Source organism: Sinocyclocheilus anshuiensis, unplaced genomic scaffold (assembly GCF_001515605.1).
Source record: "Sinocyclocheilus anshuiensis isolate Anshui unplaced genomic scaffold, SAMN03320099.WGS_v1.1 scaffold123, whole genome shotgun sequence".
Classification (NCBI taxonomy): domain Eukaryota; kingdom Metazoa; phylum Chordata; class Actinopteri; order Cypriniformes; family Cyprinidae; genus Sinocyclocheilus; species Sinocyclocheilus anshuiensis.
In genome coordinates, this window is record NW_015552536.1 from 787,518 (window position 1) to 802,889 (window position 15,372).

The 15,372-nt window shown below is 34.8% G+C and overlaps 2 protein-coding genes and 1 long non-coding RNA gene across 3 annotated transcripts; 2 read left to right on the forward strand and 1 right to left on the reverse strand.

Annotated features, from left to right (window-relative positions):
- Window positions 1-67: 67 nt before the first annotated feature.
- On the reverse strand, window positions 68-9,992 carry hoatz (HOATZ cilia and flagella associated protein). Its single transcript, XM_016454073.1, has 6 exons — window positions 9,791-9,992; window positions 8,874-8,909; window positions 8,721-8,794; window positions 2,396-2,455; window positions 1,122-1,177; window positions 68-293 (listed from the first exon to the last, which is right to left on the reverse strand). The coding sequence occupies exons 1-6, from the start codon at window positions 9,990-9,992 to the stop codon at window positions 227-229; spliced, it is 495 nt and encodes a 164-aa protein (XP_016309559.1). The 3' UTR covers window positions 68-226.
- LOC107663765 (uncharacterized) lies at window positions 9,424-13,064 on the forward strand. Its single transcript, XR_001631378.1, has 3 exons — window positions 9,424-9,491; window positions 10,260-10,265; window positions 13,053-13,064. It is a non-coding gene; the product is annotated as an uncharacterized LOC107663765 (long non-coding RNA).
- A 95-nt stretch (window positions 13,065-13,159) lies between these two features.
- btg4 (B-cell translocation gene 4) lies at window positions 13,160-15,011 on the forward strand. Its single transcript, XM_016454069.1, has 4 exons — window positions 13,160-13,543; window positions 13,633-13,770; window positions 13,886-14,135; window positions 14,238-15,011. The coding sequence occupies exons 1-4, from the start codon at window positions 13,371-13,373 to the stop codon at window positions 14,439-14,441; spliced, it is 765 nt and encodes a 254-aa protein (XP_016309555.1). The 5' UTR covers window positions 13,160-13,370; the 3' UTR covers window positions 14,442-15,011.
- The last annotated feature ends 361 nt before the right edge of the window (window positions 15,012-15,372 follow it).

Sequence of the window (15,372 nt, forward strand, 5' to 3'; positions counted from 1 at the left end):
TTTTGCGCGAACTATATACTAATAGCACACTTGAATAAACTTCTTTTTCGTAAGGGTCACTGGCCTTAATATTTTAATATTTGAAGTGTTTAAGACAATGATAAACAAATGTAGCTAGTCTAGCTGCATTGTAAGTAAACTTCTTAAACATTAGTCTATTTCCTATGATAAAATGACACATTATATGTTTCAAATTTGGGACTAGTCTTTAATATCATCACTATGTTTACTGGAGCTTCTGAACTTCTTTCCGGTCCTCATTCACAGATGATGAAAGGGTCTTGGGAGCCAATCTACACAGAACACACAAATGATTTCATGGTGTTTTCAAAATCCACTTGGTTTATTATATAAAACATTATCTGATTTTACTTTATAAAAGAACATGCATTTTATGTTTTGCAGTGTTGCAGGTGCAGCACACAAGTTAATCTGAGCATTATTGTAATATGTGTCAAGCTTCCGCATTTAATTTAATGTTGCTAGAAACCAATCTACCGCACAGTCTCCCTACATGACATTAAATAAAGGATTTTGCAATGATGCATTTATAAGAAAGGGAATTGTTTTGGATAATAGGACAGGTAATCAATGCAGGTTTGTGCTGTCTGTACAGAGCAGAAAAGATCAGACAGATTTCAGATCAATATCCAAGCCTCAATTTAAGACTACGCTGGTTTTCCAATAACCCTTCATCACTGGGTCTGGAAATCAATTTTAGTAGGCTAAGAATCCATATAATAATGAAAATGTTAGAAACTGTCAGCAATTTCCCTCTCTTTCAAACTGACAAACCATTTTCCTCCTTACCAGTTTACCTGTTTAAATAATATTTGGGGGTGAGGGCCTGTGTGCTTTTCCCTTTTATAATTGGATGTGATTTACAGTAGCAGCATCAACGGAATAGCTCCCCTTATGCTGTCCACAGCAGTAAATTTCTATTAAGCACACAATTACTATTACTTTATTGAATGCAGTAATACATTGTAAAATTAATTGTAAAAAAATTTATTGCACTGGTATCTATAAGTTGCAAACGATGCAGTAAAAGATAATTTTCCAGATGAAATTATAATCAGATACAGTATGTTAATATCTGACAGAGAAGAGAAATAACATACATTTTTTCCACTAGGTTGCCTTTTCTTGGTTTGTTTCGGTAGGAAATCATCTCCTTCTGTTGAGAACATACATCAAACCTGTATTAAGTCTGCATGACATTAAAAACAAGGGACTCAAAAATAACAACATGCACATTAAATTTTTAATCAGTTTTTGTTTGTTTTATAGTAAAAATTGAAATCAGATATGCTCACCAAGGCTACATTTATTTGATCAAAAATACAGTAAAAACAGTAATATTGCTTTACAATAATTTTAATAAAAATCTAATAATTTAATACATAATAATATTAACATTTAAAATAAATGTTTTGTTTTATTATATATTAATATTTGTATATTTTATCTTTAGTGCCACATGATTCTCAGAAATCATTCTAATATACTGATTTGGTGCTTGAGAAATATTGCTTATCATCATACTCATTCTTCTTCTTCAGATTTATTATTAGAAATCTTATTTAATATTATAAATGTCTTTATTGTCATTGCATCCTTGCTGAATAATGTTAATCTAAAAAAACAGAGACCCCAGACTTTTGAACAGTAAGGTATGTACACTGTAAAAAAATATTTTTTGAACATGGTGATTATTGATGCATGTTTAAAAAGAAAATATAATTTCAGTCTTTCTACATCAAAATTTCACATGTGTTATTTGCCGTTTCTTTTATTTGTGAAATTTACTAGCAATTTCTGAGTGAAAATATTTTCAAACTAAAACAAGTGAATGTATATGTCTATTAACACTTAAACGTGGAAACTTTTCAGTATCATTAAAAATATAGCTCTGTACATTATACAGCCAAAACTGAGATGCATAACATCACATCCAAGCACCCAAAATGAATAAACACAACTAAAAACAACTGACTTCGGTGCAGCTTGTATTAGGCTTGTAAAGTACTCAGCAGGGGCTGGATAAAGCACCATCACCCCATAATCATCTGGCTGCTCCTCGGAGAGTCATCAAAGTATTGAAGAAGCCCACCCCTCCTTTCCTCTCCTCCTCTATAGGGGAGGGTGCCCTAAGAAATGCTGAGGCTCTAGGGAAAAAGTGCTGAGGAAAGGAGAGAGAGCACTCTAATGAATGGGAGAGGAATAAAACACTTGGCTGTCTGAGGAATCCTGTCCTGCAGCATCCAAATATGCAATGGCTGTGTTAGCAGAAGACCCAAGATGAGGCTTAGGTTGATACAAACTGAACGGAGAGACCTGAGAGGATGTTTTAAGCTAATGGGGCCAAGTACTTCTTTCCAAGTATATTTCTTACCTTAATTCGCTCATCCCTCTGCTTTTTCAGAAGGGCAATAATCTGGTCTCGTTTCTTGGCCTAACACAAATATGAAATATGTAAGTAAATGAAGAACCATGGTACATTGCATAACAGTTGCTGAAGTATAATACTATAATGAATTAAAAACTATTTAAGCAAAAATTATTTTATAATTGCTAAATATTGGTGTTATATTAGTATTATTTATGTATAGTTTTATTAATACTTTGAGTTAGCTATTATTTTTATATTGTCAGTTTTCATTTGAATTTTAGTTAAATTTTTTTGTGATTTTGTAATTTTATTATTATTATTATTATTATTATTCAGGTTTAATTCATTTTTATCTTAGTTTAAGTCTTGTTTTTTGTATTTATTTCCAGTTAGTTATTTTAATCCTTAAAGGGATATAGTTCACCAAAAAATGAAAATTTTGTCATCATTTACTCACCCTCAACTTGTTCCAAACCCGTATCAGTTTCTTTCTTTTGTTGAGAACAAAAGAAGATATTTTGAAAAATGTTGGTAACCGAACAGTTGGTGGAAGCCATTGACTTCCATAGTTTGAAAAAAACCCAAAAACAATGGAAGTCAATGGCTACCATCATACAGGTTTGGAACAACTTGAGGGTAAATAAATGAAAACAATTTTAATTTTTGGAAGTACTATTCCTTTATTATTAGACTAAATGAGAAAGGTTGATTTGGCAAACTGTTTTTCATCTAAAATTTCTATTTTATTTTAGCTTTATTTAAATTAACAATTGTTGTAATAGTTTTAGTTTAGTTTAAGACAAATACTAAATATATACGTCATGTAAATGCACAACCAGGGCACACTGCATATTAGTTACTGAATTTACAGTATCTACCAACACCTTCATTGATGCCCATCTGTAAAAGATGGTGAAGGATACATACACTTTTATAGAGTATAACAGCACTGCTGAATAGGCAGCAGCTGTCCGAGTATACCAGCCGACAGCTGCACTTACTAAACAAGCCTCATAATTTTGATTTAGCGCCCATAGTTTCTGGCTGCTCTTAATGTCATTTCATTAAATCCATTACATGCTTGTACACTATAACCATTTTTCAAGCCAATGCCATTTTATGGCAGGTTAATCAGTTATAATAATGTAATGTAATGTCTCTGTTGATTATTATCACCCAGTGTAAACATTTGTCATACTGCTAAAACTAAATCAAATGGAGTTGTGGAAGAGTACAATGCATCGGCAAAATAACATTAGAGCAGGCTGGAGTATGATTACATTTTCCCCACACTGTATTAAACATTACAATAATAGAACAACATAGAAAACTGACTTCAAAACATTTTGAATTCAGTTTCTTTGACAAAGCCAATTTTTTTTTTTGAAAACCTCCAATGTATAACCCTTTGATTCAGAGGGTTTGGGAATAAGGTTAATTAGCTAAGAGTAATCTCATAAAATGGATCTGTCCTCCAGAGGGCCATCCATCTTGGGGTTTCCAGGTTGATTACTCACAGTGGGAAAGCAGACATTACAGGGAGGGCACTGCCCACTGCCCACTGCCCTGCTGAACATGCTATCTTCAGATGCAAGGAGATGAATGACACATGCAACACCAGCTTATGTAGAATGTGGAATGCTAGAGTATAGCACATGGAGATGGTAAACTGTATTGGGGCAGCTGACAAGCAACAATAGTGTTATTAGGTTTGAAGTATAATCTAAAGCTATTATATACTATTATATTTTTATTAATATTTTGATTTAGCTTTTTAACATAGTACTTTCAGTTTTCATTTGAATCTTTCATTACATTTTTAATATTTTTTTTATGCATGTGCTTTTGCCATTTTTTGTAGTAATTACAAGTAAAACTATTAGTAATTTTAGTGCTTTGACAAACTAAAAAAAAAAAATGGAAATGTTGCCTTGGCAATGTTTGTTTGTTTATTTTCAGGTTTATTTAAATTAACAAAAAATGTTTTAATAGTTTTAGTTTTAGTAACCCTGCTAAACTTACAGTTTTTGTATGATCTCAAATTAATATGTAATATGTACTTTTATTTATGTCACACTGCAGGCAGCAAGACCATTTAAAATAAAAGAGTGATGGCAAAAAAGTGATGGTAAAAATGTAGAAATAGCAACCAGTAGATGACCTAAGACATTTCCTTATACATATACAGTGGTATCCTACAGTGGTATTTTTTTAATTGGGAAGTAAACTGAACATTTTAAAAAAGTATTTTTATTTTCAATAAAGATATTTTTATATTATAAGATTCTGCACTATCAAGGTGACTAAAAAATAAATAAAATTGTACTCATTTATACAAATGGTCAGATGCACTTCATTACACGCTCCACTGAAGCTGAAGATCATGCTGGAGAACAACCAGGTTTTATACATATTGTGAAGTTCACACAGCTGGAGTGCTGCTCTCATTAAGGGGGCACATACTAAACACTAAGACATTCTGTTCAGTGGTATACTGATAATTTAATCTTCATTAAAAAAAGAGATAAAAAAATAAAAGGATATTTTCTCTGACATTTGGACACCACTGCATGTAAATGATTTTACCCTAAAATTGGGATACTAAATTAAAACACAAAATTCATGGACACATGTCAACTATCATTGAAGAATTTCAATGAATTGAAGCTTTGTGTCATTATAATGATCCAAGTCTATGAATAAATACTAAAAATCATATTTTGCATAACCTAATATGGCCCCAAACTTAATGCTCACAATATGCTTAGGTTCTGTGGCAAGTGCAGATTCTTTAGTCTGTAAAGCAAAATGACGAGTTTCTTGCCCCAGCAATGCCAGAAAAGGGACAAATCAATGCTTCCTTATTCTTATACGCAGATGAATTGATCGGCAAGACCAGTGATTTCCTGCTAATCCGATTAGTAGATGTGGTTAGTGCAGTGTTGGGAGAGAAAGTAGCTATGCGGAGAGATTCATCACTGCACAAATGTAGGGCTTAAGAGCGGTAAGCAGGCTCTTAAGGATTCTGCCTGCTGGATAGCATTACAATTGACTCCTCTGCGAGAAAATTTACACGAGTCAGACAGCAATGGAAACCTTTAAATTAAATCTGCAGACTTATGGGATACCTCTGTTTGAAAGCACTGAAAGTGTACTATCAATCAGCACAGTAACTGCCTGGTAATATGAAGCACAGCATATCAGGTGCAGGATGAGTTATGCGGCAAAGTTTAGGGTTATGAGTGTGTTCAGATTCCTGGCATCAAAGTATAATTAACATGTAATAGTGATGCTTGCTTTTAAAACGTGCTTGCACCATTAAAAACTTTATACCAGAGTTCCATTTTATGTTGTGATCTTAAATTATCTGTGATGCTCCTCAGAGACTCATTTTGCTTATGTGGCTTACTGAGAGCTACTCTAAAACCGGCAAATCCAGCCTGCCAGATCTACACTTAGAAACCCCGCTGATCTCAAATCATCTTTCATTAGAGATCCATAACTGCCCTCCACAGGCTGGCTCATTAGTTCTTCATGCTGCAATGCACTGTCTAGAAATAAAGATTTCACAGCAAAGAGAGAATCAAGACAGAAGCAGGAGCCACACATCTGACTTAATGTGTATTTTCAATTCACTAAATTATGCCACATCTCTCAATCTTTCTTATTGTTTTTGCTTCTCAGAAGTGCTAATTACCTTACTAAATCAGGTCCTTTTACTTGACATTCTTACATGTGTAGTGTATTGAGCTTGTGGTCCGGGGCTGGTTGCACCAGCTGTATGCAAGTTACAACTTAGCCTAGTTTTGACATAAATCTGCACTTAGTTAAAACTTATGCACTACTAAATATTTTTTCGTTGCACCATTACACTTAGTTGAAGGGTAACTCGATCTGGACCTGGAGACCTGGAATAAGACTGAATGAACTGCATCATTATGCTTTTCTTGTACCCGACAACCTTCAATCCTTTAGACATACAGTATATGATGCTTCTGACATTTACACTCGCATACAAATTAAGAGAGAGAAAAATATGTTAATAAACGTACTTTCTTTTTTAGCGCTTCTTCAACACCACATCCACAGTGCGCCTACGTGTGCTTCGGTCTGTATTGCGCTGCATGTCAAATAAATAATAAATAAATGGAATTTTTCTTATGTTTTTTTTCTTTCAGTATTTATTGATCCTTATATTATATTGCAATTACAGTTTCTGAATGTTATTTAGGTTACATATAAAAATAGCTTACCTATAGGCTAATGTTAGTCATGATTAAGTAGTATCGTTTTTAATGGAAATGTATTTTTACCGTTAGTTACGCAAGGCAAAAGAAGTTAGAATGAAAGATAAACTGAAATTCACAGCATTTAAACAAGTTCTGTTTGCGTATTTGAAGGCTTCTATTGGATCATTTAGGGTAAACGTCATATTATGCGACTATGCATTACTTTACTGAGAGCTCATGAACTACTAGCTACGTCCTGCCTTACAAACAACTGGTGCAACTGAAAAATGTATAGATTTAGTCACAAACTGCTAGTAGTAAGCCTCTATTGTGGACTTAAAGTTCTAATTTAAGAATTTACGAATGGGTGGTGCAACCCTACCCTGACCCTTAAACACCCAGCAACTACTACACATCTACTGTATGTTGCAACTACCCTAAAGAGCTGTCACATTGTGCTGCCCACTACGCCACAGCTCTATGTGCTTGCAATATGTAGAGCAAGTGCCACTGTGTTCATAAAAATAGCAAAATTTCCATGAAAAAAAAAGATAAATCCAAACTTTACTAAATTTAAATTTCACATTATACATTTAACATTTTTGTTAAAGCTGCAGTCTGTAACTTTTTTTTGTTTAAAAATAATCCGAAATCAATATTTGAGCAAGTACATAATCAGCCAGTGTTTGAAACTATCGCCTTACTTTAGCCCGATTCACAACGGTTAGCTTATAATAATGTTTTCTAATTTGAGTGGTATGGGTATGTTTTCGCGGGAAATTCGAGCATGCTGCTACGTCATTACGTCACTTCTGTAAACATAAAGAAGTTGTCCCGGCTACTAGGCTATCGCATGTGAGGATCCTGCAGGTGGCTGATCGTTTATAGCCTTTTCTCACAGCAGCTAGAATAATTAAATGTATCATTTTGATGGCGGATTGTAATCCAGAAAGGATTATGTGTTTATGAAACACATGTGAATGAAATTCAATTATACTCCAGTTATAAATGTGCTTCTGATTACAGATAGCCTGGGATTACAAAGATTTGTATTTTAAAGAAAACCAATTCGAAGGGAGCACAATTTGTTTTTTGGGTTAAAAGAATTTCTTAATATGAGAATTTCATACAAGAGTATGACAATTAGATTTGACTGTGCAGAAATTGAAATCTACACGCTAATACACACTATACTCATAGTCACCAATGCTGATGTTGTTAACATTAATAATTTGAGAATAAAGTATAACAATAATAATAATTTGAATGGTTTGTTGTGATATGAGCTAACCGATCTTTAGATTTAATCACCATTTTGTAGCGAGATTTATGGTAATGCTTTTTTCCTCAGGTGGTCAGAACAAACGTGGCAGACGTGTTACTTACTTGTTCAGATGGCAATATACGGTGAAAATTCTTATTTGGGTCATATTCCAAGACGTAGGCTAGAATCTGTGATTGTGAAGTACAGTAAATATCCACACCGGTGCGGTGACTGACTGCCACGCATACTCTTCAGAACATGAGATTCATCCGCGCTGGAGCCATGCCGACTCACAACCCACGCAAGCTAGATAATTCCGCACCCAGCTGCAATTCCAAGTACATTTATTCTTATAGGATTTAAAAGACTTATCAACTTGACTGCACTGACACTATCGGACCAGAACAAAGCTCAACTGAATTCAGCTGAATGCAGAAACTACTGTCTTCTGTGGAGCTGCTTTATAGATGAATTTATTTGTTTTATAATGGACACATTTTGCAACAACGACACTGTTATTGAGCTGAACTCAATCAACATGAACTGACTTGAGCAGAATAACAACACTACTGCCTTCTGTAGAACTGATTATGGCTGAATTGAACTTGTGTTATAATTGATTAACTTTACACAGTTATTGAACTGAATTGAAACCACACTGAACTATATATAGCCCTAGTCTACAAATAAAAAAAAAAACTTTTATACAAAATATACAAATGATTACTACAAAATAATCATCATCTTGCACCATTTGCCTAATTACTCAAAAAAATAACCTTTTAATGAAATTAATCAAATTCATAAGCATGTTCATGTGCCACTGAGACCTCACCATCTCCATGTATTTCTGTCTCTCCTCTTCCTTTTGCTTTAAGTAAGCATCCTGCTGGATTTCATCATCCCTCTCTACCAAGCAAGCAAACAAAAAGGCCAAATCAGATTAAGAAAAATACATTACGCTCACAAACACCTATTCTATACTTACTTGACCATGACGCTTGCTTTGCAGTAGCATTTGTGGCTAAAAATAAAACAACAAAGGATTACTCAACTTTATCTGATTTTATTTCAGTTTTTTCATGTGCCACCAAAAAATTTGAACCATATTTAAAGACTTAAACAGGGGTTCTCAACTCTGGCCCTCGAAGTCTGCATTCCTGTTGAGTTTTGTTTTATGATTTTTATTTCATGTTTTTTTTTTTTTTACAGCTCATTTATACAAGTTTGCAATGTACAGTGCTTAACAAATTTTTAGAGCACCACCACAAGATTTGTGCCACATGCTCTAAACTAACAGTATTGGTGATTACCAAAATAATTATTTATGTTTCTGTTATTTAATCCACACCAGTATGTGTAAGCTCTTTAGTCACAGAAGTGTTTCTAATGCTAAAATATAATTATTGTTGTAATGCATGACTTTTTGAATGTACTGTTTTACAAGAAAGGCAGAAAAAAATAGTACAGCACTTTATTATTATTAATTTTTATTCAGATGCACAATTACAGTCAATAACAACAGAGACTGTGGAAAAGCATAAAAACAATGCCAGCAAAAATACAAGTTGTTATCAAGGCCAAAGAAGGCCATACAAAATAGTAAGTTATTATGGGTGAATAAAGAGTTGTTTCAGTTTGTTATTCACCTAATAAATGACAATACAATCTTTAGTTTTAAACAAGTTTTTAACAGATTCCTAAAATATCTGTGCTTAGCCTACTGGTGTGGATTAACCATTACAGAAACATAAAAATGATTTTGGTAATCACCAATAGGCTACTGTTAGTTTAGGGCAGCTGTGGCACAAACCTTACATTGGGTGGTAGTGTTCTAATAAATTTGTTAAGCACTGTACAATACAATTGTATGCAATACGCGCACGTACTGAACGGCACACTTACAGTTCGGGGTCTTCGCAACTTTCAACCGCTGCCTGATGTCAGCAGAAACGAGCCGAGACTCTATTGGTGGCTGCAGGGAAAGGGAGCTCCAGAAAACCTTTGCATATGCCACATCTTCTTGAGACGCTCCATCAAATACTGTATAAAGTTTGTCGATTTCTGCAATACTGTCCAAAACCTCTTTGTCTAGTTCTTCAGTCATAATAGTTAGCGAGCTTGCTGCTCTAGCAATAGGTAACCAGGCATGTGTTACGGTTGCCAAGGTAACTAAACGCTCCATATAAACGGAAGTGTGTGAGGAATTACATAATAAAGAGATACTTCCATACTTCTGTTCTGACGGGAATTAAAAAATAAATAAATAAATAACTGTTAGTTTCTGTACTATATTAGACGAGACAATTTAACGGACGATCTTTTAAATTACTTAATTAATTAGTACTTAATGCAGTAGAATATGTTTTGTGAGTAAAACGTATGAATGACCGAATGATTTACAATGAAAATCTGTATAATATCCTAAAACAATACATACTTACACAGTAATATTGTTACCCTACATGTTTTTGTAAGTAGAATTACCTTATTTTAAGATTAAAATGATATGTATATTGATAGAGTTGTGTCTTTGCGTAACAATGTGCACTTGCCTAAATGAAAAACCCATTTATTTATTATTATTATTATTATTTTTTTACAATTACAAGGTTGTTAACATTATATCAAAACGAATAGGCCTACAGCTATGAACCGTAAATACATAAAATGCCTTCACGGAAAATAGAAATTGAAAAAAATTGAAAATAGTCAATAGCATATTTAAAATATTCATATACAGAAAATAAAAAAATGATCGCTAAATCTAATCAGACAAATTAGAACAAAGTGTGATATGTTTCAATTTATTGGATGATGTAGGTATGCATTACAAAAATTACAAATAAAAACAGCAAAAACAAACTGTTATATAATTGTATGTTGTTTTATAACTGGCCTTCACCTGGTAGTGAGGTTAGTGATTGCTATAAGGATTGTAATCAACTAACTACACTGCCTGATGACCACACAGTATATTCTCTGGCAGAATGTTTTTTTTTTTTTGCATCTCACAAAGGCTGGACTGTAAATTACAAATAGACCAATACAACGCATAAACGCTGTCAGAAAAACAGATATCAAATAATTGTATCAGCTATGTGTTTCCTTGTAGGTCATTGTGTTGGCAGTATGGTTAGTGATTGTAGTTTATATAAAACAATCAGCTAACAACACTGCCTACAAACCAACCCCAACAGGTTAATATATCAGCACACGAATATATTTGAATCATGTTATCCTAAAGAAGATAAACAAAATAAGTCAGCATAACAATAACGATTTCAAATATGTAGGCTAATTCACATACCCAAGTCGAAGAAATAAGTAATATCCACTGATTACTGAGGCATAACAAACAATAATAATTTTAGTATTGCAGTGTTAAGTCACCTTCTTAACTCTCTCAGGTTTGTGTTCATCTAGCTATGTTACGACCCTGCTGACGTCACATCTCCAGGTCGGGTAGATGCCTTTAAATCAGTTTATAACTAGTTGCGGACAACGCAAGCACTCAAAACTTTTAAAGTGAGGCAATCTTACCTAAAGAAACTCATCGGGAGCTCTCTGTGTCGCCCCATCATCTTGCATGGTCCCTCTGCGTTGGATTCCACCACATGCTGTTTGTATTTATAGCCAATGCTGATATTGTATGTTCAAATTGAGCGCCATCCGAGGCGGGAGCCACTTGAGCGCGAACCACGGCGCTATTCCTCCCAGGAAAATACTGAGATGAGCGCCGTACAAAGAGGGAAACTATATCGGCGCAAAATCAGTGGAATGCACTTAATTAACTTAAACTAATGAGCTCTTAAGAAAATTATTTTCAATAAATATTAACAATATTTTTTTTCTTTGCAATCGATAATATTAATTTATTTACTGTCCGACTATTCATCACAGGTGATAATAATAATAATAATTCTCCCACCACGTAATATACTTCTACAAACTCTGTTTATGGTTGTTGCCAAGCAACAGCCACTTAGAATGTGCTTATTTCAACGGCTTCGAACGCTGCTCAGTCAATCAAGTTTTAGAGTAAGAATTATGAGTTTTATTATCCACAGTAGCCTAATATCTAATGATTAAAGTAGCCTATACATTGCTAAACCGTTACCTGTTATCATTCCTTAGGTTGAAAGAAACAGAAGTCAAGCATAATGAGGCTTGGAGACGGCAAACTGCCTCTGAGGCCCATATCTCTGTCAACACTGAACTCTATCTATGTTGTTAACTGTTGGTAGGCAATGCTGCACAGTGTGTATAGTGGACAATGGTTTTCTGGACTAGGTTACCTAAGAGACCACTTAGTCCACGTGAAGACAGGTCTAGGCTTGCCCAGAGGGACTAGGCAAACAGAAAAAAGAAAACGTATTATGTCCTTGCAGGCCACATTAAGGAACAACAGGTTTTGTCAATTGTTCTGTAGCTAGACATATTTCTACTTTATGTCCTTGTTTTATTTGTTGTGAACTAGGCCTATTAAATTAATCAATCTCCGGGCCTGTCTAAAAGCAACCCGATATCATGCTTATAAGTGGGAGTGCAGAGGCAAACAGAAAAAAGAAAGCGTATTATGTCCTTGCAGGCCACATTAAGGAACAGGTTTTGTCAATTGTTCTGTAGCTAGACATATTTCTACTTTATGTCCTTGTTTTATTTGTTGTGAACTAGGCCTATTAAATTAATCAATCTCCGGGCCTGTCTAAAAGCAACCCGATATCATGCTTATAAGTGGGAGTGCAGACAGCAAAATATATTCACACTCATTTACAATATTTGTCTACAGTATATTGGTTCAACATGGCATTTAATTTAGGTCACACATTTGTCATTTCTTTGGTAGCTCACACAAACAGTTACACTCTTAAAAATAAAGGTGCTTCACGATGCCATAGAAGAACCTTTTTGTCTAAATGGTTCCATAAAGAACCTTTAACATCTGAAGAACCTTTCTGTTTCACAAAAGGTTCTTTGTGGCGAAAGAAGGTTCTTCAGATTATAAAAAGGTAAGAAAGATATGGTTCTTTAAAGAACCTTTGACTGAATGGTTCTTTGTGGAACCAAAAATGGTTCTTCTATGGCATTGCTTGAAGAACCTTTTGAAGCACCTTTATTTTTAAGAGTGATAGAAGAACAAACAAATTCCACTTTGTTGAACTAGAGACTATATAAGACTTGATTTTGCATATTATAAGCTCCTCCCACAATTTGAAACACCTGTTTAATTTAATTACAGATGAGCGCATCCTGAGACATTAAAAGGCTGTCTGATGTTGAAAGAGACTGAATTTCTTGTTGTGGTGTTTAAGATGACGTTGCATAGCTGTAGCAAAACAACAGAGTGATATTTACTTACTAAGCAGCTGTATTAATGAGCAGCAAGTTGTTTGTTTTTATGTGATTTTATATTTGAATTATTTTTAAAGCAAAAAAAAGTCAAATATGTTGTCCCATTGACTCCACATCTCAACATTTAAAAATGAAGGAAGAGATTGCAGCCACAGTGTTTTTCATTGCAAGACTAGCAAAGAAGCATGGTAAACTGGATCGTGTTAGGAGGGAGAAGCTTGCTGTGGAACTAACCTCAGTGCTCTTTGAAAATTATAAAAGTCATTGGTACACAGAAAACCCAACCAAAGGACAAGCTTTTAGGTGAGCAGCTTGATGCTAGCTTAACTTTTTTTTTTTTTAGCAAATCAAGTGCTTTATTGGACTAATTCAAGGGCCTTTTTTCTTCTTAGGTGTCTAAGGATGAACAAAGCTCAAACGAGAGACCCAGTTATTGAGCGTGCTTGTCGGCAGAGTGACATTGTTTATGAGAATCTTGGATTACCAAAGGAAATGACCATTTGGGTTGATCCGGGAGAGGTGTCATGCCGGTAACACTTGATTTGCTGGCCTGTCACTTAAGTGTTCAATCCATACTGGTTTTGATGACTCGACTGTGCCACTGTAGTACTTCCTAAAACTGAAATTTTTTTCATTTTCTTAAAGGTATGGTGAAAAGTCAACCCCATTTTGTGTTACCCAGTTGGAGGGTCAAAAGAGAGATGGGGAGTTCTCTCGTAGGATAAATAATGCTGTGGAAAGAGCTTCATCGGACTACCACTCTGGAACCTCCTCAGATGAGGAGGGAGGAAACACCAGCATGAGCAGCAGCGTGAGTAGCAGCAACAGCAGCAGTCTTTTCGTCCCAAAGCCTAAATGCATCCCAACGGTTTCCAACCCAAACAGTGTCTACCAGGTAACAAATTCCAGATAACCACTCTTCAGTCCCTTTGCATGCTTCTAACACTTGGTTGCTTAAATTTGCGCCGTTTTAACCGCTCCTGTTCTCCATCTATAGTTCAGTGAGTTCGGGCAGCCCCCACCTATGCAGAACTGGGGCACATACCCTAAAAGAAAGCCATATGCCTCTGAGGGCTACCAGCAGCATTCCTTAGGTGGACCATACCCACCTCATAAGAGTTTCAAGGGTTACAGGCCCTCCTATGCCTTCTGTGGTCCAAGGGTGGACCGATATCACTGGGTCAGCAAGAACCGCTCCTAGATTTTATTTTTAAAACCAGTGTATTGTTTTGCTGAGCAGCTATGCAGGCATATGTGAGTGTTCTAGAATATAATTTCTATGTAGAGCTTTAACAAATTATTTATGGAGTCATGTGGCAATGCCATGAAGGCACTTTTTAGTTTATTTTAATGCTTTATTTGTGGAGTGGAGAAGACTTTCTAAATAAAATCTATTTTATTAAAACTTGCTTGTTTGGACGTGCTTGGTCTATGCTTATGCCACTAGATGGTGGCAAATATGCACAATATAATCTCAGTTGTGTGCACCTCCCTCTTTAAGTTCACGACTGCTGATGGTGCTGACGAATTCTGAATGAGATGGTTTGGTTGTACACTAACGCTTATAATTTCTATTTTTAAGTTTACATGGTGTACTTTTTTAAATGTTTTTCCTCATTGTGATTTGAGTATATTATGCATTGTACTGTATATGGTAAGCCAGAATGATGTGAGGTGAGATTTTCTCTTTCCTCCTGGGTGTATGTTTCTGAGAATTGACTCATGAAAAGGAAAATGGGGTGTGGTCTGAGTTTGTCACTAAAAGTTGAGACCGTTCTTTTACGAGAACCCTTGGATTCAATTCACAATTGCTGCATTTACCAAGTTGTAATTTTTTTTTTTTTTGCCTTGTGTTGGTTACCTCTGTAGTAACTAGTACCTTCATTGCCATTCAGTTTGATTTCACAAAAGTATGTTTGAGTTGGTTGTGAGGTCTATAATTTCTGGAAAAAAAAAGCATTTATCAGCATTACCGTTCATTTTAAAGGCAGTTGGCTGTCTTCCTTATTTGTGCTGTTCTGTACTCCATTTTGTCTGCTGAGCCGTAAATGCCATTTTACCAAACACTCGGAATCCACAGGAAAATAACACCAATGGTAATCAATTTTTTTTTTTTTGTACAGTTTACTTAA